The sequence below is a fragment of the Saimiri boliviensis genome, chromosome 10, assembly GCF_048565385.1.
Source record: "Saimiri boliviensis isolate mSaiBol1 chromosome 10, mSaiBol1.pri, whole genome shotgun sequence".
NCBI classification, from domain to species: domain Eukaryota; kingdom Metazoa; phylum Chordata; class Mammalia; order Primates; family Cebidae; genus Saimiri; species Saimiri boliviensis.
Window position 1 is genome coordinate 106,667,215 of NC_133458.1, and position 20,387 is coordinate 106,687,601.

General features: G+C 48.6%; 1 protein-coding gene across 6 annotated transcripts in view; it reads left to right on the forward strand.

The window, feature by feature from the left end:
• The first annotated feature begins 4,763 nt into the window (after positions 1-4,763).
• Positions 4,764-20,387, forward strand: part of COBL (cordon-bleu WH2 repeat protein) — a 289,733-nt gene continuing 274,109 nt past the window's right edge. For 2 of the 6 annotated variants that reach the window (XM_074379674.1, XM_039462066.2), the window contains exon 1: positions 4,770-5,271. In XM_074379674.1, coding sequence (XP_074235775.1) covers positions 5,231-5,271 — 41 coding nt within the window. In that variant the 5' untranslated portion in view covers positions 4,770-5,230. Of the gene's footprint in view, positions 5,272-20,387 lie in introns of all 6 variants that reach the window. The other 4 variants (XM_074379677.1, XM_074379671.1, XM_074379675.1 and 1 more) reach the window with 4 other exon arrangements.

Sequence of the window (20,387 nt, forward strand, 5' to 3'; positions counted from 1 at the left end):
CTGCAATCTCCACCTCCTGGGTTCAAGCTATTCTCCTGCCTCGGCTTCCTGAGTAGCTGGGATTACCTGGCTTATTTTCTGTATTTTTAGTAGAAACAGGGTTTCACCATGTTGGCCAGGATGGTCTCAATCCCCTGATCTTGTGATCTGCCAGTCTTGGGCTCCCAAAGTGCTGGGATTACAGGTGTGAGCCACCACGCCTGGCCCCTACCTTTTAATAACATCTCAAGAAGTATCTACGTTTATGAAGCCCTGCTGTAAAATGGACTGCCTCCACCTGTGTCTTTGATGTGCTTTCTTCCTTTCATTTTCCCTCCAGAAGAGCAGCTGGTGGGACTGTAGGCACCCCCTCATGGAGAGCTGAGTGTATGCTGATGGGGCTGTTGAGCCCCCAGGTGTGCCTGGGAGGAGCGGTAGGAGCAAAGGAGGCAGGTGGGTTTAGAGCAAGGAGAGAATGTCCTTCAAGTGGCCTCATACCCTGGTCTCAGGACAGCTCCTGCTGGTTGGGGCAAGAGCTGATGCCACCGTAGTCCAGAAGTGTAGCCAGAGCCACCTGTTACAGCCCATACTGGGACACAAGCATGGTGCCTGGGACAAAGAGCAGTGCTCAACCGGGCTCTGTGGATGAAGGGCAAAGGTTCTGCTTTTGTGCATGTTGGAAAGCAAATCGTGGAGAACTGTGGTGTTGCTGCATCTTCTGTAAATCCCTGTTCAGTGACCTCTCAACACCCTACCTGAAATCTGTCAAGGTGCGTTTACACTGCAAAAATTGGCAAATGCTACAAACAGGGGCTCTTTTTTAAAAAAAATTAAAAATGCCATTTTTAAGCATTTATCAGCACATCCCTGGATGCTTGCCAAATCATAAAATATAGATCGTTTAGTGATGGTCAATATCTGAAAAACTGGCTGTGTGCAGTGGCATAAGCCTGTAATCCCAGCACGTTGGGAGGCTGAGGTGGGCGGATCACTTGACATCAGGAGTTTGAGACCAGCCTGGCCAATATGGTGAACCTGTCTCTAATAAAAATACAGAAAACTAGCTAGTGACAGGTGCCTGTATTCCTGCCTACTTGAAAGGCTGAGGCAGGAGAATCACTTGACCATGAGGTGGAGACTGCAGTGATCTGAGATTGTGCCATTGCACTCCAGCCTGGGAAACAAAGCAACTCCCTTTCAAACAAAGTAAAAAAAGAAAAGAAAAAGAAAAAGTGACAGTTTCAATAAGGACATTGAAAAGCACATGCAGGAAAGAGGCCAGGCACGGTGGCTCATATGCCTGTAATCCCAGTACTTTAGGAGGCCGAGGCGGGTAGATTATGAGGTCAGGAGTTCAAGACTCAGCCTGGCCAAGGTGCTGAAACCCCGTCTTTACTAAAAATACAAAAATTAGCCAGGCATGGTGGTGGGCGTCTGTAATCCCAACTACTCAGGAGGCTGCAGCAGGGAAGTGTTGAACTTGGGAGGCAGAGGTTGCAGTGAGCTGTATCAAGCCGCTACACTCCAGCCTGGGTGACAGAGCGAGACTCCATCTCAATCAATCAATCGATCAATCAATGCACGTGCAGGAGAGTCCATTAAGAACACATTTCCCTTTGAATTTCCTTTGCATATGATTGTGCTATTTGCTCTGCTGAAGGTCATTTGATCTGGCCTCTTGTTGGTCTTTTATTTGAAACCATATGAAACTGCCACTTTCATAGGTCAGTCCATCATACCAACCAACAGGAAGGAGCGCCTTCTACTCAGTGACAACAAGGGGTAGGCAATCTTGGTGACAGATCCTCTACAAGACCTCTACAAGACCCCACTCAGCCCTTTGCTTTCAGCCCGTCAGCTATTCCTCTTTCTGTCTGTCTGGAAGAGCTCAGCCCTGCCTGTTACTTCTGATTTCCTTGCCCAGCCCTCCCTATGAGGTGGCCACATCCACACCACAGACAATGGCTAGAGTACAGTAGATGCTCATAAATATCTGTTGAACTGTACAGTTTTGGAAAACAGCTCCCCACAGGTGCCTCTCTTGGGGCCCTTACCAGTGAGGAAAGTGTGGGTGGCAATATGCACAGAATCTGGGTCCCAGGCCCTGCCTGTCCCCCAGGCCTGGCCCACTTAGACTTCAGGTGCTGGTCCACAGCATGCAGCTCCTCCCTCTGGCAGCAAGTCTGACCCTTACCTTCTGTCTTATCGTGGCAGCGCTCTCCAAGCTTAACCCTCCACCTTATTTCTGAAAGCCAGTCCCTGTTGGGTTCCTGAGTAGATGTTTGGGGGCCTTGCAAGGATCTGAGGTTGTCCAGGCCTAGGGTCACCTGGACCTTCTTCCTAGAAGAGCAAGTTGCATCTCTGCCTGGCTGGGGCACATCACCTCCTTCTCATTGTTTTCCTGGATGTTGAGGAGCTCTCTTAGAAACTCTTCACCATCCACCTGCTTCAGGCTTCCTGTTGCCTTCTGTGCTCAGCATCTGAGACACTGGGTTACTCCAGGCTTCTTTTGCCCCATGTCCCCACCATACTTCCTCCTGCTGCCTCTGTCAGGTTCTTGGAGTATGCATCACCTGTGAGGTGGCCTTCCCCTTGGGAACTTCAGTGAGATCTGGCCCACAGTGCCTAGTCTAGTTCTTAGCTCTGGCCTCTCCTCAGTAGCCCTTCCCATAGTGGTGTCCAGAGCAAGGAGGGGTTCCCCAAATTTTGAGAGAGACTCTCTAATACCCACGACTCTCTAATACCCACACCCGAGGTGTTAGAGGAGATTCATTCATTCAGTGCACTGTTCATTTACTGAGCACTGCCTCCACCCTGCCAGGCACTGTCCTGGATGTTGGGGTGATAAATCAGACAAAGGTCCAGTGCTTGCTAAGATCACATTCTAGGGAGGAGACCAACGGCAAACACACGCGCAAAATATATGTGAAATAGAATACGTATTTATATCTTTCTATTCCATTTATATATAATGTATACATCATGTGTACTTATGTTTACATAAATACAAATTTTACACATTCATATAAACAACATGTTTACAAATATAACCCACATTACATGTAAACATTTCTTTATAAATAAAAACTTATTTAAATATAGATAAGTGGCTGGGTGCAGTGGCTCACGCCTGTAATCCCAGCACTTTGAGAGGCGGAGGCAGGCGGATCAGAAGGTCAGGAGCTCAAGACCAGCCTGTCCAATATGACGAAATCCTGTCTCTACTAAAAATACAAAAATTAGCCAGAAATGGTGGTGGCTGCCTGTAGTCCCAGCTACTCGGGAGGCTGAGGCAGGAGAATTGCTTGAACCCGGGAGGCGGAGGTTGCGTGAGCCAAGATGGCGCCATTGCACTCCAGCCTTGGCAACAGAGCTAGACTTTGTCTCAAAAAATAAATAAAATTAAAAAAAAATAAAACACACACACATACATATACACACACGCAGTGACAGGTGCTCAGAAAATAAATCGGACAAGGCGGCAGTCAGGAACTTGAGTGAGAGCTGCTTTTATTTTGTATTTTGAGACAGAATCTCATGCCATTGCCCAGGCTGGAGTGAAATGTTTGTGATCACGGCTTACTGTAACCTCAATCACCTCAACTTCACCGCAGACTCAAGCCATCCTCCCCGCCTGCCTCCAGCTGGAACTACAAGTGTGTGCCACCACGCCTGGCTAATTTTCTGTTTTGCAGCGCGTTCTCCCTAGTTACACAGGCTGGTCTCCAACTCCTAGGCTCAAGACTCCTCCGGCCTTGGCCTCCCTGAGTGCTGGTTTTACAGGTGTAAGCCACTGTGTCCCACTCGGAGCTTTTAGACACAGAGGCCAGGAAAGGCTTCCTGGGGAGACCACGGGATGAGCAGGAGCAGGAGAGCACTGTGGAGAACATCCCAGACAGAGGCCCTGAGCCTGACAGCACCGCACTCAGGTGGAGAAAATGGGAGGCTGGGCTGCAGGGCAGTGAGCCCCAGGGCCACCAGGAGACTTCGGAAACCGTTCTAGGTGGGAGCTAGGGAGCACCCAAGAGCTGCCAGCCACGGCAAGGACTCACATTTTGCATCTAGACTGGTCTCCCTCCTCCAGTTAATGAGAAAGCAGGGGATCAGAGGGAGGAAGGCTCCGCAGGCCTCCGGATACCTCATCCAGTGACAAGATCTCAGGGAAAGCATCGCCCCCAACGCTGATCACCGTGCAGGTTCGCTTGATCTGGCCTCTTGCTGGTTTTTTACTCGAGTTATTGAAACCACATGAAACTGCCACTTTTATAGGCCAGTCCATCATACCAACCAGGATCTGGGAAAGTGGAGGTGAAGTTCGGCACATCAGGGACCTCTGGCTGGCTTGCTCTGGGGCGGCGTGGCCGGCAGGACCTGCATGTCTGCCCGCCAGCCCGCTCTGGAGTGGCAGGTTGTACCACAGCAGCGCCCAGCGGGTCAGGCGCGTTCACCCAGAGCGACTGAGTTGTTAGCAAAGCGAGGCCGCGCTCCAGCCCGCGTTGTTTCTGATTCCATGGTACCCGGTGGGGCCTCTAAATCAGCATTTCTAACAAGTTCCCCGGTGTTGCTGACGCTGGCGGTATAGGGACTCCCCCTTTGCGATCCCACGCACTAGACATCTGTTGCTCGGAGAAAGGTCAGAGAGCGGTGCCAGACACACGCTTCTCACCCTCCAACCTCACTGCTCCGGCGCTGGTCCGCCCACCTCGCCCTCGCACGGCCTCCGGGCTCCAGGTGGTTCCTCTCCCCCAGCTCCGCCCGGGAGGGGCCGGCCCCGGGATCCCCCACTCCGCCCAGACAGGGGCGCGCTCCCCGCCGAGTGCAGGAGCCGGGGCAGAAGCCGTCTGCCGCAGCCGCGGGGTCAGTGCGGGGGCCAGGTGTCAGGGGACCGCTTCCTCCGACGCGCGCCGCGGGCCGGGCCGGGGCTCGGAGAAGGCGGGGCGGGGCGGGGGCGGCGCTCCGGTGGGCGCGGCGGAGCCAGCCGGGGCGGGGGCGCGGACGCGGCGCACCTTGCTCCCGGCGCCCCCGCCCCGCGCCGCCGCCAGCCCCTCCCCGCGCTCCCGGCGCCCCCGCCCGCCAGAGACGGTGCCTGCCCCTTCCGTCCGCCTGGCTCCGCCGCTGTCCTCCGCCGGCCCGCGTGGGAGGACGATGGGTCAGCGCGGAAAAAGTGAATGAGGGCGGCAGCGGTGGCGGCCGCAGCCAGCGCCTAACTCGGCGGGGCCCGAGCACCGCCAGCGCCCCCGCCTCCGGCACCATGGACGCGCCGCGCGCCTCGGCGGCCAAGCCCCCGACCGGGTAAGCGGCACCGCGGCCGGGCGGGGTGCGGTGGGGCGGGGGCTTCGCGGGGCTCGGACGCCCGCGCCCGCACCTCGCGCTCCCGGGCTGGGCGCCCTCTCTGTTGCGCCAGCGGGTGCTGGTGGTAGTGGTGGAGCAGGTGGTGCGGTGCTGGTGTTGGGTGGGGTGCGGTGCTGGTGTTGGGTGCTGGTGCGTGCTGTGTACTTTGGGCGCCCGGGTCGTTGCCCAGGTAACCGTGTCAGGCCAGGGCCGGAGCGCACTTTTCACGCTGGGTGGCTTGTGTGCCAACGTCCTTATAGGGGTCCCCGCCAGCACCGCCCCCATTCAGCTCGGAGCTCCCCTCAGGCGCCCCGAGTGTTTGCCATGGGCCGGTGGGGGAGCGAGGGGACGCCCGGCCTTTGACTCCGGCCTCGTCTGTGCGGGCTTGCCCCGGGCCGGAGCTCTGATCAAGTCTTTCCTCCCCCGGCCGCGGCGGCGGCAGCCCCTGGGTCCGCGTGGAAGGGAGGGCTTCGCGGCCGCCCGGGCCCCGCGTTCTCGGGAGCTACTCGGATTGCCCGGAGGGTTTCATGGTAACGGCTCTCCCGCCCTGTGTTTATTCCAGGGTCTCCCTTGGCAGTGGAAGGGGCGCGCTGGTGGGGCCAGGCCTGAGGCGCAGACCCCCGCAGCGGACCCGCGAGTCGGGGCGCCCATCCCTGTCTTCGCTATTCGGCTTCTGCCCAAACCTCTCCGGGTTTCTGTTTACCGTCCCCACACCTTGCTTGCAGGGATTACACGTCACGTTCGGGATTTGACTCGCAGAAAGAGTAATTTCCCTCGTACGGCGCGAGCAGCCCTGCTCTTTATCCGGATCCCGCGCCAGGGGGCCGGCATCCCGGCCGGCCGCGCAGGCTGGGCCCCGGGGTCGCTCACAGTCCCGCAGGACTTTGTAGATTTCAGCGCGGCGCGCTGGGGACCTTCGACCTCGCTCCCTCGCCTGGAGCATATGTGTATGAGTCTTGCAAATGGAATGAGGGTTGGGGTGAGCCCTGCACCTGCTTACCGAGTGGGCCCACTTTCTGCTATGGCAACTGGACTTGAGGGAGTCAGCTTTGGGGACAACAAATCTTTTTTTCTTTTAGAGTTGTGTCCTACTGACTCACTCTGCCCATGTGCCCATAGGCGGACGTGTTGCCCAAGTGTATAAAAGACTTTCAATCAGGCTCTTCTTAAAATTTTAGAGTTTTCTTTAATGCCAGGAAAAAGTGAGCCAGGTTAGCAAATCAAATAATCCCGAAGCTGAGGAAAGTTAAAAAGAAGTTTTCTTTCTTTTGTTTTTCTTTTCTTTTTTTTTTTCCGCAGTGCACTTAGCGGTAGTTATGTAATTCTCTTTGAACAAACAAATTCCCCAGAAAGAAAATAAATGTGGGAAATCCTTTTTCATGGTAATAGACATCCCAAAATAACATAGGGAAATGTGAAACAGAGGTATCTTTAAATCTGTGGCTTTCATAGCCTATTAAATGAACCTATTTAAGGAGACTGAATTATTTTGTCACTATTACCTTATAAATAAATATGAAGACAGAGAGAACATTTAAAAGGCCAGCAAAACTGTATTCAAAGAGTATCTGTAAAATCCTTGAAGGGAGTCTGAAGATAGAAGTGAAAGGACGGACCCTAGTGCGTGGCACTCTTTTCTGCCTGATACTGTGTAGCGAGAGGTAGTCGAGGGCTGGCCTTCTCACTGCCTCCCCGAGCTCTGATTGGCCTTCCTATTTCCTTTGCCGGAATGGCAAAGGAAAACTAAGGATTTTTGTTATGGAGAACCTGAAATTATTATTCCTGATGCATTCAGTTCTTTCCCCTCACTCATGCATTGTCTAAGTTTCTTATCCGAACATCTTTGTCCAAGAAATCTAGACATATTAATTTTAACTTCTGTTGTTCTCAATTACTTTGTCATTTGTTAATACTTTAAGTGAAGAAACATCAAGAAAATACTAATATCCTTATATTTCTTCAGACAAAAATTACATATTTAATAAGAAGCAATTTTGTGTTCAAATCTGAGAAAATAAATAGTATTAGGTCTTTGTGTATTTTATATAATTTAGGTGTATGCTTGCTAATTATAAAGGTTGAATATTGCTGTGAAGTGTCTGGCTTTAGCACATTATGGGTAGCAGTCAGAATCTACTGGCTCTTCACTGAGATTACTCCTCGGTTGCTTGAGGTTAAGGCTGTGTTTGCAATTTGCTTGAGGGAAATTTGTTTTCTATCTGATTCTGCAACTGTTTATTATAAAATCAAACTTTCAGTAAGCCACTGTCTTCCCATGTGATAACAAAATGATATGGTGAAGCTGTGGCTGTTGCTGAAATTCCCACTCCTCTTTGTGTGGTATAGAAATAAGCTAGACTGGGTGCAGTGAATTAAGGAGATTTCACCCTGTAAAGTATGGCCTACAAAAGCTCTTCTAGAGGTTTACTGAAGGGGAGATAGGCTGGTGAATGTAAATTCACCGACTCTCTGTCTGGCTAAATTATTAATAGGTAGTTATCAGTTATCTTTGTGAAAAACACAAGAACACATTTTTACTTGGATTGAAATTGCATGTTTTTTACTAGGAATTTCGTTAAAACAGTGATGTAGGATGACTTAACGCCTGGGGAAAGTGTTCTTTTAGGAAAGAGGCTGTGTGCAAAAACTGGCAAGTTAGACTTCTTGTGACTTTTAGAGCTAGGTTGAAGTATAAGAATTGACAGAATATTCAGAACACAAACAAAGGCAAATTGCCTTTTGGTGAGGTTTTAAAGGATATTTAACTCCATAGTTTATCTCTTTACTTTGTGTTTGTCTGAAATCTGTGGGAGTCATCCCAGTAGTCTGCTGTTTTGAACAGGGCTACATATCCCGTTGGACCCTGTATTAATAAAGGACAGAAGAAGGCTTGCTGTTTGGCAGGACAATGCTTAATTTTTTTTTTTTCCTATGGAGGAAAGACACGTTTCTGTAGAATACAATAATCTCCAATGACATGATCGTCAAAACAGCTGGTGCGTTTGATCAATGGCTGTATTCAAGCAGTTTGCTCATGTAAAAATCCGTGGAAGTTTTGCTAATCAGTTTCGTCAAAATGTGGACTTCATGTAAACATAGCTGTTATTCATTTATCTGCATAAATCTGTATTTATTTAATCAAGTTATTAGAACCAGAAGAAATTTTTAAAAATTAATAGAAGTGGGTAACTTGAGCTACTGTAGAGCTGTCGGTACCACAGATAGTGTTAAGTGTAGAAGACCTGTGACTCTTGATAGTGACACGGGCCAGCCACAATGACATTTTGTATTAAACCCCCATAAGCATGTAAATATTAAGGAAATATTAACTCCACACCATAATATGAAGCTTAGGTTTCTAGGCCTTTGGCTTTTGGCTAACGTGTTAGAGAATGTGTTTACATTCTTTCAAATGACAGCATGTATAACGATCTGTTACAGAAAACTTTTTCCATTAGATTTGAGCAACACTTTTAAAAAGATGTTACCTCAGAGGTACTGTTTATTTTGGCAATTCATTTAATAAAGTAAAAGTTAAGGATTGGTTGATGTAGAGAGTAGGCCTAGGAATTTTAATGTTTTATAATTATAATATTTGCTAATAAATTAGAAGGGTTGGACATTTCTCTGTCACACTATCACATAGTCTCAGCATTTTTATTATTTTTCGGTGGTTCTATGATTAAGATTTGTTATGAAGGTATTTGTCAAGTGTTGCGTCTCTCCCGCTTCCAGGAATTTTGCCTATGGTCCCTCCTGTGATTTCTTGTGACTTCCAGTGCAGAGGCAGAGTGGATTATTATCGGGTGGAGGCTTGACCCAGGCCGAGTAACAGCCCCCACATAGATGCAGACCTGGAGTCTGTGAACTCCTTAATTTGGGATCCAGGGAATGAAGTCATAATCTGTGTTCATGCAAGTGCTCCTGTGATTATTAAGAAAACCGTGATTATAGGATGTATCTATGCACTATAATAAGTAGTTTAGGTTTGTAGGCCTTTTTTGCTTTGTTATAAGTTTATAATTAAATTTAATTTTGTAATTTATCTACAATTTTAAAAAGTGAGCATATGTATTTGAGACCAAACTAGTATTAATATTTAGATCAAGGTCATGTAAATCTGAAATATGGCAACACTTGGTTCTGATTTAGACTTGGACTTAGTAAATACACTAACAGAATTCCTGTATTTATTTACTTTTATTTTTATTTTTTGGTCAGGGAACACATAGTCTCGCTAGGCTGGAGTGCAATGGTGCAATCTCAGCTCACTGTAACCTCTGCCTCCCGGGTTCAAGTGATTCTCCTTCCTCAGCCTCCCAAGTATCGAGGATTACAGGCCTGTGCTACCATACCCAACTAATTTTTGTATTATTTTTTAGTAGAGATGGGGTTTCACCAAGTTGGCCAGGCTGGTCTGGAACTCCTGACCTCGTGATCCACCGGCCTCAGCCTCCCAAAGTGCTGGGATGACAGGCGTGAGCCTCCATTCCTGGCTGAGTTCCTGTATGTATTACGTGGTGTTTTCTTACCTCTCTTTGTTCTGTCCTCATCCACATTTAATTATGAAGGTTTTATGTGTTGGTTAATTTTAGTTAGTGGTTTTTTTCAGTTACCTTATACTACAGCCGAACAAACAGTTGATATTTTATGACCCACTGGAAGCTTTTATATACTTCATCTTTGTTCTTTTTCTCTCTTTAAAATACTGTACTTGGTATTGGCTTACATTACTACAGAGAGGTGTATTGATAATATGCCTTTTTATGCTTTTAAGATTTTATTTATTTAAGTTGTAAATTTTAGTTTCCACCTCCCCCATTTTATACTATGCTGTGTGACTTCCACTTTGTCACTGGAGTGTTTCTGTATTTTTCAGGGCCACCTGCTGGCTCTTTACTCCTGAACTGATGGGTTAGTCTATGTCACTTTTCTTTCATGGTTCCATAATTCCTTATTTTTCATCTGTCTCTTCCTGGAATAGAATTAAACGTTTTTTCCTCATGTGTTCTTTATATGATTTTCATTACTTCTGGCAAAACTAAGGTGGTCGGTACTTTGAAGACCTAGTGCTATTTATTCTAGACTAGAGTTTGCTGTCTCCTCTGGTGCCACAACAGGCAATGGGTCCCCAACAGTGCATCTATTTCCTGCTGCCTGTCTCAAGGCCATCCCTGCGCTTCTGAGCCAGCCCCTCCAGAGAAGGATGGCTTTCCGCAGCTGGGAGAGACTCTGTGGCCTCTCGGGGTGTTAGCACGCTTCCCTCTGCTCTCCTCGTCAATTGGTAAGCTGTCCCTGCCAGGGCCTTGTCCTCTGCAGCTCAGGTCCAATTAGAGTAATCTCCCAGCTAAAAATGTTTCTACTAAAAAAGAGAAAAAGCTTCTTAAGCAACTGCCAAAGTATATCGTTCATGGATCCATTTGATTAGACAGATTCCCAGACCACAATACTTTTGTAGATGCAATTCCCGCCTGTACCACACCAAATCATTCCTGTACAAGAAGGCACCAGTTGATTTAGAGAAACCAATAAAGTCCTTATCTCTTAAAAAAAAAAAAAAATGCAGCCTTCCAAAGATAAGCCAGCTAAGTCAGGAGTCCTGGCTGGTTGATCCCATCTCTTATCTCCCAGGTGGCCCTCTAGCATTCACTGCCCAAGAACCTGAATCCCTATGGGGAGCCATTACCTTAGGGATGCTGCCACCTCACTCCAGACAGAGGCTGGTGAGGGCCAGACAGGGCATCTTTCCGTCATTCACAATGCCCTCTGCTTATTTGTTAATCCTATTGACTTTCTTCTACGAAAGGCAGACAGGGGGAGGATTAGTGGAAAGAAAATTGTGTCAGTAACAAGAAGCTTTGATCCCTGGTGCCAGTCGTCCAAGGTGAAATTGCCCCCTCTCCGCGCAGCCTGCAGGTCCATCCTGATGGGGCCCCTCCACACTTGCTCAGCCCAGGGCTGTCTGATGACGCTTCTGCCAAGTGCCAGTGTCCTCTGCCAGTGCTACTCGACACAGGTGCTTCTGAACTCCTGACTGGTGACTGCTGCAGCTAGGAGCTGAGTCTTTCACCTTGCAAAGTTTCAATCCATTTAAACTTAAATAGCTGGGTGCAGCCAGTGCCAGTGGACGGGGAGGCTCCAGCTGCTGGATTTGCTGCTTCCTCACCCCGGGTCTCAGGCTTTTTCTCTCCCCTTGGCCTGGAGAGCTTTCTTGCCCCTTTTTCAGAATAACCCCAGCTCATTGTTCAAACTGTCACACCCCATGCCCTCCCCTATCCGAAAACCTCCTGTGGGATTTGATTGGCCCTTTGCTTGCCCCTCTGACCCACTGGATTCTCAGCTCCCTAGAGTCAGGACTGTTACTTTGTAAGCTTTTGTGTCATCGGTGTGTGGCATGTGATACACAGAACAACCTCTGCTTCCCTCTTGCTGGTGGAGGGAGTTAGATAACATGGTCTTAAGACTCATGTGAGCTCTAAAATCATATGATTCAGCGTTCCCAGAATATTCTAGAGCCCTCTTTCAAAAAAAAAAAAAACCTGTTTCTTAAATTGCTGCTTAAATCTTGTTTTTGCCAGCCTGTCTGAGAACAGATAGATGAACTGGCACTAAAATATTTGGAACTGAGGTGCTTGGACTCAGCTTGCCAGCCATGCACCCCAGTTCGGTGCGGATCTGGTAGGTGTTAAGAGGTCTTATTTTGAGGAACGTAAAGTGGTCGTGGCTTAAGGAGGAGCTAAGTCTCTCTCCTATCTAAAAGTTCACCTCAAGAGTCCCGGGCTGGTGTTGGGGTGCTGCATTCCTGGAGACCTGCTGATTTTCCTTTGGTGTTCAGTCGTGGCTGGTGTGGAGTCTCCATCTGCTCCAGCCTGGCCTGAGGAGGGGGAGGTGCACCCTATCCTTTCATGCTTCCCCTGCCAGTCACAAAGTCCCTTTGCTTATGTCTCCTTTGCCCAACCATAATCCCATGGTCATTAAAAGAGCAGCTTGGAGGCAGGAGGAACAGAGATCTTAGCCATTATGATCACCCTTACGACTCCTGTGAGGGCCAGGGTTAAGTGTACAGGTGGGTAGGTGGTTCCAGTGAGCACGTGGAGTCCCACCAGAGTCCCAAGAAGGGCTGCCCCTGACAGGTTCTGCCCTTTCTGTACAACACGTCCTTAGTTTGCTGTGATGCACACCGACATTCCGGAGAGCTCTGACTGACAGACCCCTTCCTTGCCAGACATCCAAGGGGAGGAAGTGACATTAAGACTGTAATCCCAAAGGCCAGCGGTCACCAGGAATTTGCATCTGCAATGCATCAGGCTGCTGAGGGCCCTTGCTTTTCAGGATTTCTCTGTGCTCCTTGTCCACGCTACAACCAGCTCTTCTGCTTATTCATAGTGGGCACCATCCTGGAGGAGTGAGGGAATAGGATCCTCCAGCCCCAGCTCTTAGAGTAGTTGCTCCTGGGGAAGTCAGAGCTTCCTGCTGGTTTGGAGGAGGCAGACAGGTCGGAGAGAGACCTTGTTAGAATGGGCAGCATCGGCAAAGCGTTGTCTTATCATACGCCCTCTGTGTGGCTTAAGGACTCATAGAACTGGAAGAGAAGAAATAACAAATCGATTCACTTTGCAATTACATGTGGATGGTTTGAGCAATTAAATAAGTAGCAAACTTAGGCTAAGGGACTTAGTGGGAAAGCCAGCTGTGTGTGTGAGTGTGTGTGTGAGTGTGTGTGACTGTGTGTTGGAGTGGTGTGTGTGTGTGTGTGTGTGTGTGTGTGTCTGTCTGTCTGTCTGTCTGTCTTTGTGAGAGTGGGCGTGAAGTTAAAGCCAACTTCCAGCACTCGGCAAAGCAGCTGATTACCAAATCAGTTCTGGCAGTTTTCAGACTTAATGGCTTGGGAGTTGTATTTAAAAATAGTCTTGGGTAGGAGTGTTAATGCAGCCAAAGTGTATACTTTTGTTCATGTGGCTAATTTTTTATTCTTTAAACACAGTTTGGTCGGCTAGAACCCTCTTAATTAAGTGCAAAATCCACTGATGTTCAATGCACAAACCGTTAGGCTGCAGGGGGCCTGGTCGGCAGCGGCCAGAGTCCAAACATTTGCTGCCCGCCCCTGCCGTCCGTCTTGTCTGTAGCTACCAGGTAGAATGGGTTTTGGGTGGAGCTGAAAACCTTTTCCCTTCTACTCCTGCCTAAACCACTTATTACAGTGATAATGGTTATCTGCGCTCTAACAACATCACACGTAGGAAGAGTGAATTGCAGATGTCTCAGAAGAGCCAAGCCCGCCAACTGGATTTAAAAAGTGTAAATTGGGATGATGGAGTCTGAATGTTTCTCATGCTGTGACAACCCCCTAAACTGCTACGCTTTACCACTTCTCAGAAATAATTTAACTGGTTTCCATGGCCTAAGCCATAATCAAAAACTATGTTCTGAATGCAGTTAAATGTGTGAATTTCACAATAAATAGAAACGTCAGGAAACTTAGTTTGGAGACTAGAGTCCACTGAAAAATACTTCAGTTTGGAATATTTCCTTATTATTAGTCCATTTGTTTTTACTTACCATCGTGTTTTACATTTTCGGAATGAGATTTCTGAAGGAGGACACAAAAATGTTCTTCACAAAGACTTGCCGTATTTATGCATTTGAGCCCCTGACAGGGATAACCAGACCCTGCTCATTGTGCATGGAAGGTCTGGCTCTCCCCTCAGGGCCCTCTGACATTGGTAGGACAGCGCTGTCCTCGTCCCCTCCATTTTGTTTTTTTTTTATTTTTTTTGAGATGGAGTCTTGCTCTGTCGCCCAGGCTCACTGCAACCTCCACCTCCCAGGGTTAAGCGATTCTCCTGCCTTAGCCTCCCAAGTAGCTGGGATTACAGGCCTGCGCCACCGTGCCTGGCTAATTTTGTGTGTGTGTGTGTGTATTTTTAGTAGAGACGAGGTTTCACCATGTTGGTCAGGCTGTTCTTGAACTCCTGACCTCTCGTGATCCACCCGCCTCGGTCTCCAAAAGTTCTTGGATTACAGGTGTGAGCCACTGTGCCTGGCCTGTCCTCTCCGTTTTGCAGGTGAGATTGCCACTTGACTCTGAAGTGTCTTGTCAGCGTCCATGTCCTCATCCTTGGCCACCCTGCTAGGCTGTGCTGAAGCCTGGAACTCATTTCCAAAACTGTTTTCCGAAAGCTGTTGCTCGGGCCCCCGGCAGGGTGAAAGAAGATGTTACTCTGCGCTATTTCTGAAGCCCCCGAGTGTCTCAGCAGCATTTTGCCACGAAAAGCCAGTCTGCCTGCAGACATCCTTATGACTTATTCCTGGTCTAGGGGCTTCGTGATTACCCGTTTGATTGTGACAGAACTCACGTGTTTCTCGGATGTGTGACTCCTGAGACTCTAAGGTGGGATTTTACTTTTCAAACTACGTTGTGTGTGATAGAAGAGGAGCAAACTCAGCTGCTGTTGGGCACAGAGCAGTTTTGAATTAGTATATGGAGTCGAATCCACATTCCCCCTGCGCAAAGCAAGATGTTCTGCCTTGGTACTGGCTGATGAATTAATAAACAATGAAAAGCCTTCCCTTTTATACTGGATGTCAGCCAGCTCAGTGTCTCGGGTTGATAAATTTAACGAAAACCCAGAGGCCTGCTCTGTTCAATAAATGAGCTTCCTTCAAAATAGAAGCTACCCAGAACCCAGACCCACAAATTCGCTAGTTGTGTTTTCTTTGGGTAACTTTAAACAACCCTTGCTTCAAGCTACAAGAGCCTCACTAATGAGCTGGGTGATGCTTTTAGGGCCTCTTCTCTGAAGGTGAGGGGGCCCTGTTGGCTGGGTCGTGCTGGCCAGTGTCCAGGCTTCTAGAAGCTAACCCCGTCCAGCAGAGGTGAGCTGAGCAGAGGGAGAAGATAGCCCGGGTGCGTCGCACTTCCAAGCCACCTCTAGGTTCATGGTGCCTAATCGCTGTGCTTCTGGCACCCTACCCATCTGTATTACAGTTCACACCTCAAGACACTCCGGTGGAAAGCAACGGCCATCTTTATTCATCAAGTACAATTTTTTTTTTTTTTTTTTTTTTTTTTTTTTTTTTTTTTTGAGACGGAGTTTCGCTCTTGTTACCCAGGCTGGAGTGCAATGGCGCGATCTCGGCTCACCGCAACCTCCGCCTCCTGGGCTCAGGCAATTCTCCTGCCTCAGCCTCCTAAGTAGCTGGGATTACAGGCACGTGCCACCATGCCCAGCTAATTTTTTGTATTTTTAGTAGAGACGGGGTTTCACCATGTTGACCAGGATGGTCTCGATCTCTTGACCTCGTGATCCACCCGCCTCGGCCTCCCAAAGTGCTGGGATTACAGGCTTGAGCCACCGCGCCCGGCCCAAGTACAATTTTTTTTTTCTCTCAAGACAGAGTCTTACTCTGTCACCCAGGCTGGAGTGCAGTGGTGCGATCTAGGCTCTCTGCAACCTCTGTCTCCTGGGTTCAAGCAATTCTCTTGCCTCAGCCTCCCGAGTAACTGGGATTACAGGCACATGCCACCACGCCCAGATAATTTTTGTATTTTTAGTTCAAGATGGGGTTTCACCATTTTGGCCAGGCTGATCTTGAACTCCTGACTTTGTGATCCACCTGCCTTGGCCTCCCAAAGTACTGGGATTACAGGCATGAGCCACTGCTCCCAGGAACCTTTTGTCTTTTTATTCGAACTGTTGATCTGTGGAAAATACTGCTTTTTACACGAGGTATCTAGACAGCAACCTCAGAAGAAAATTATGTGTTTGAAATGCTTTCTTGATGTTTACTTTTCATTTTCTGAGTTGAAAATTACACGGTATTCTTCTAGTCAGGGGTAAGACTCGCTGCAGAGCCTGATGGGAAGTAATACATGGCTTGTGTGTAAACTGGGCTGGCTTTCATGATTTACCCACGTGCCTGGGAGGGGATGCACTGTATTAAACATTTTTTTAACCTAGGGCAGTGTTTTTATGATGCTCAATATTTATTGGCATGAAAAGGAGTTCTGATTTATTTTAAATAGTGAAAGTGACATATAATTGAAGCAGATTTTGCACAAGTCTCAGCTCGTGTCCCTCTTTGTTGTGTCACCGTGACATAGGGACCGGCCCTTGCACTACCTAGTGGTGCTGGCATTGGGAGGGGCGGGGGCTGTGCTCTGGGGAGCATGGCAGGTTGGCAGCGCTCTGGTAACTTCTTGGTGAGGGTGTCAACCTACAGAACGTGAGTGGAAGGACAAGGCCCGCATGTCTACCCTTCCCCTGAAAGCTGTGTCGTTCAGAGGGACTGTGCGGCCTCCTCGTCCCTCATGACTGAGGTGGAGATGCCTGAACTGCAGGGTTTTATGAGAAAATCAGAAACCAGGAGTCACTGCATCAGTGCACTGCCTGTCAGAGGACAGTTCCTATTTGTTTCAATTATTTTCTCATTATAAAATATTATTATTTTCTCATTATTGCTTTCTGCCAGTATTCCATCATTCTGCACCAAGAACATGTAATAGATGTGAGGCTGTATCCTGACACCTGTTTTTACAAAGAATTGTACCGCCTTTCCAGTAGGAAATATTACTGCTACCATTCCGTTTTCTTATGGTAGAAATGTGGCCAGTGCCACCTTGATAGGAAACTATGGAGCCTAATGATCTGAAGCAATCTGTTGCTTTAGAACAGGAAAATAGCACTAGAAATATAATAAAAATCATAGCTTGGATTCATAAGTTATCTTTCAGTGGATGTAGTAAACACAAGTTTGTACCAGGACCTGGCGCGTCACATGATGAGGAAGTCACGGGCTGGACAGGGTGGGTTGGAAACTGTGGGGAGAATGAATGGTGACTCATGTCCCACCGGAAGAGCTTTGTTAGAAGGCTGGAGCCACCTGTGACCTCTGCCTCACCACTTCTAAGTAGAGGTCACCGTGCTGTGCTGTTTGTGTTACTTACCTAGCAGTTGTTGGATGCTAGGAGGGCGAGACCATGATTTCTCTGTCACACACTTGTGGCTGCCTCTCTCACACCGTCGTTTTCCAAGCTGACCTTGATGTTGGTGACAACCTGGGACTGGATTATGGCCTCCTGACTACGGGACCATTGAGTGGTTTTTGGGGGAGCACTCGTGTCTGGGCACTTCCCTCTGAACTTCAGCATGCTGCCAGCGTTATGCCATGATACTCTTTACCCATTGAAAATAATATAAAAATAAATGTCTGAGATTAGTGTTGGCGTGCATGCAGTCAGCAGCCTGTCCCAGATGATCTTTCAGCAGCTCTGCAGACCACTCAGAGAAAAATAATCACATCGAATGACCGCCTTTAAAAATGATGTTTGGGCTGGGCACGGTGGCTCACACCTGTAATCTCAGCACTTTGGGAGGCTGAGGTGGGCAGATCACCGGAGTTCAGGAGTTCAAGACCAGCCTGACCAATATGATGAAACCTCATCTCTACTCAGAATACAAAAATTAGCCAGATGTTGTGGCAGGTACCTGTAATCCCAGTTACTTGGGAGGCTGAGGCAGGAGAATTGCTTGAACCCGGGAGACGGAGGTTGCAGTGAGCTGAGACCATGCCACTGCATTCCAGGCTGGACGTCAGAGTGAGACTCCGTCTGAGGGAAAAAAAAAAAAAAAAAAAAAAAAAAAAAAAAAAAAAAAGATGTTTGGATATTAGATAAAATCCGCAGCTAGTCTGTAGACCTACTGGGAAAAGTGTAGGGAAAGGGTCCATACAGAGCAGATCAGAAGACATTTATATCTTCCCTGTTTGAAGCTGGAGCAGCAGATAAGCTGAATTTTGATGCATTTCTGTGTTTGTCACATGTAACATCTTAAGAGCTCAGTAAAATCCCTCTCCCAGGTGCAATAACCTCATATAAATAGGTGCTCATGGACACTAGTTACTTTCACACACTTCCTTGTGGAATGAGTCCATTTTTGCTAGAGTGAAGTCATGATAGATGATGCCTCTGTTTCTGTGGCTCCCTCCATCTGGGAGAACTGGGGATGCCACCCCATCACCTCTCACCTTTAGTGGGGCCACCTCCACATGCATGGGCCAGTCAAGTGTGCACAGAGACAGGATTGCTGGTTTTGTATTTTTGTTTCTTTGTAGAGACGGGTTTCGCTGGTCTTGAACTCCTGAGTCAGGCAATCCGGCTGCCTTGGCCTCTCTAAGTGCTGGAATTACAGGTGTGAGCCACCATGCCTGGCCTAGGATTGCTTGTTTCAGATGGTGGGCTTTTCTTCCACATCCGGTCAGGTTTTGTGTCCCTAGATTTTATAAAACGGTATAAAGCATTTGTGACTGTCTCTGCATGCAAATGTAAAAGCATGAATGTGAAATTATGATTTATTGTGTTACTTTGTCATGAGGCTTGGGAAAACATCAATGTATTGTATTTTAAAACATTCTAATTTGCGAGGTCCAGGTTTTTACTGCAGTGATAAAACAGTAGCTTGTTTCTAAGCTGGCAGCCCTGTGAGTGGGGTATTGTTGTCATAGTTTCAGCATTACGCTGGGAAGACTGAGCTGGTGATTTAGCACATGCCAAAAACTGAGTCACCACGGCCATTTGGTTGGGGCTGAGGGGTGAGGAGTCTGTAACAATGTCTGATATAATAGTGCTTGGTGCCCTGTATAGCGTCGTCTTTTAAAACAGCAATTCATTATTAACAAGTAAAAATGATCTCAGTTAAATTCCAGTGTTATGAAAGCACAATTATTACCAGAATTGTGAATTATTATTATTATTTTCTTAGAAATAGAGTCTTGCTATGTTGACCAGGCCAGTCTTGAACTCCTGGCCTCAAGCAGTCCTCCCTGTCTTGGTTCCCCAAAGTGCTGGGATTACAGGCCTGAGTGACCACATCCAGCCCAGAATTGTGACTCTTTAGAAAAAAAAAAAATAATGGTCCTATCAATTTACTTCAGCAGTAGAATTTTTTATCAAACGTAACTGCTGGGAAATGATGGCATCATTGCTTTATTTATGGGACCCCCTCCAAATTTATTATGCTGGGGGTGAGGTGTGGTCTTTGCCCGTGTTAGGCAGTCTTCAGGGGATGGGACCAGGCTGCAAGACATGAAGCCCATGCTGGGTGACTGCCCTCTGGAGGGGCCAGGACACTGAAGACCTGTCAGAGCCTACCAGGGGAGAGGGCCCTGGCTCTGACTATTCAGGAGCTGTGCCTCTTTGAAGCTGAGCGAGGCAAAACTTTCCAGGTTTTGAGCTGGGGGTTGAACACTAGATAAAATGTGGCCGGGCAGAGAGGCAGGCGTGGACCGACCGCCAGGAATGGAAGCGCAAGGAGGGAGGAACGCACAGGGCTTCCTAGCACAGTGCGACGCACAGAGCGGACGGACCTGCGGTCCCCTGGAGGAGATGCTGAGGACAGCAGATGGCTTAGACACCTGGGTCTGTGGCTGGAATGCGTGGCTTGGAACCACGGAGGGGTCAGCAGGCAATATGGGAGTTTGGATTTTCCCTGGAAGAACTGGGGAATTGGTCCAAGGCCTTGAGCAGAGGAGCAGCTCACTTACAGAGGAAGGTCGTTCTCCGAATATTAGGCTGATACCGGGTGTGAGGGAAGCCCAGGAAGAAAGAAGGGAGGGTGGGGACCAGCAGGGACAGCCGGCAGGACAGGGTCCAGGCCTGAGACGCGGGGCTTGGCCTTGTCACCCACAGCGTGACTGTGAAGGAAGGGGCAGTGCCGCTGTGCTGTGAGCTCTGCGCAGAGGTGCGGGTGATGGGGGTCCAGGCAGTTCCCCCCACAGAGAAGTCAGAGCATGGGCTGTGAGGCTCCTGCCCAGATAGGAAGGAGGTGCGGGGAGTTGAAGAAGTTCTCTGGAGTATTAGTGCTGAGGGCGCTGCCTGCCCAGAAGCGGATAAAGGGTGACCGTCTTCCGGGGGGCTCTAGTCTCAGAGAGGAGACAGATCTGCCAGGGAGCTGCAGAGGAGGGGAGAGTGGCCCAGGGCAGGACAGGAGGGAGCAGGGGAGGGCTGGCGTCAGAGCAGCAGCCTGCGCCCTGGGCGGTGCGTGTATCTGTGTCCCACTGCCCTCACTCCTCATCTATCT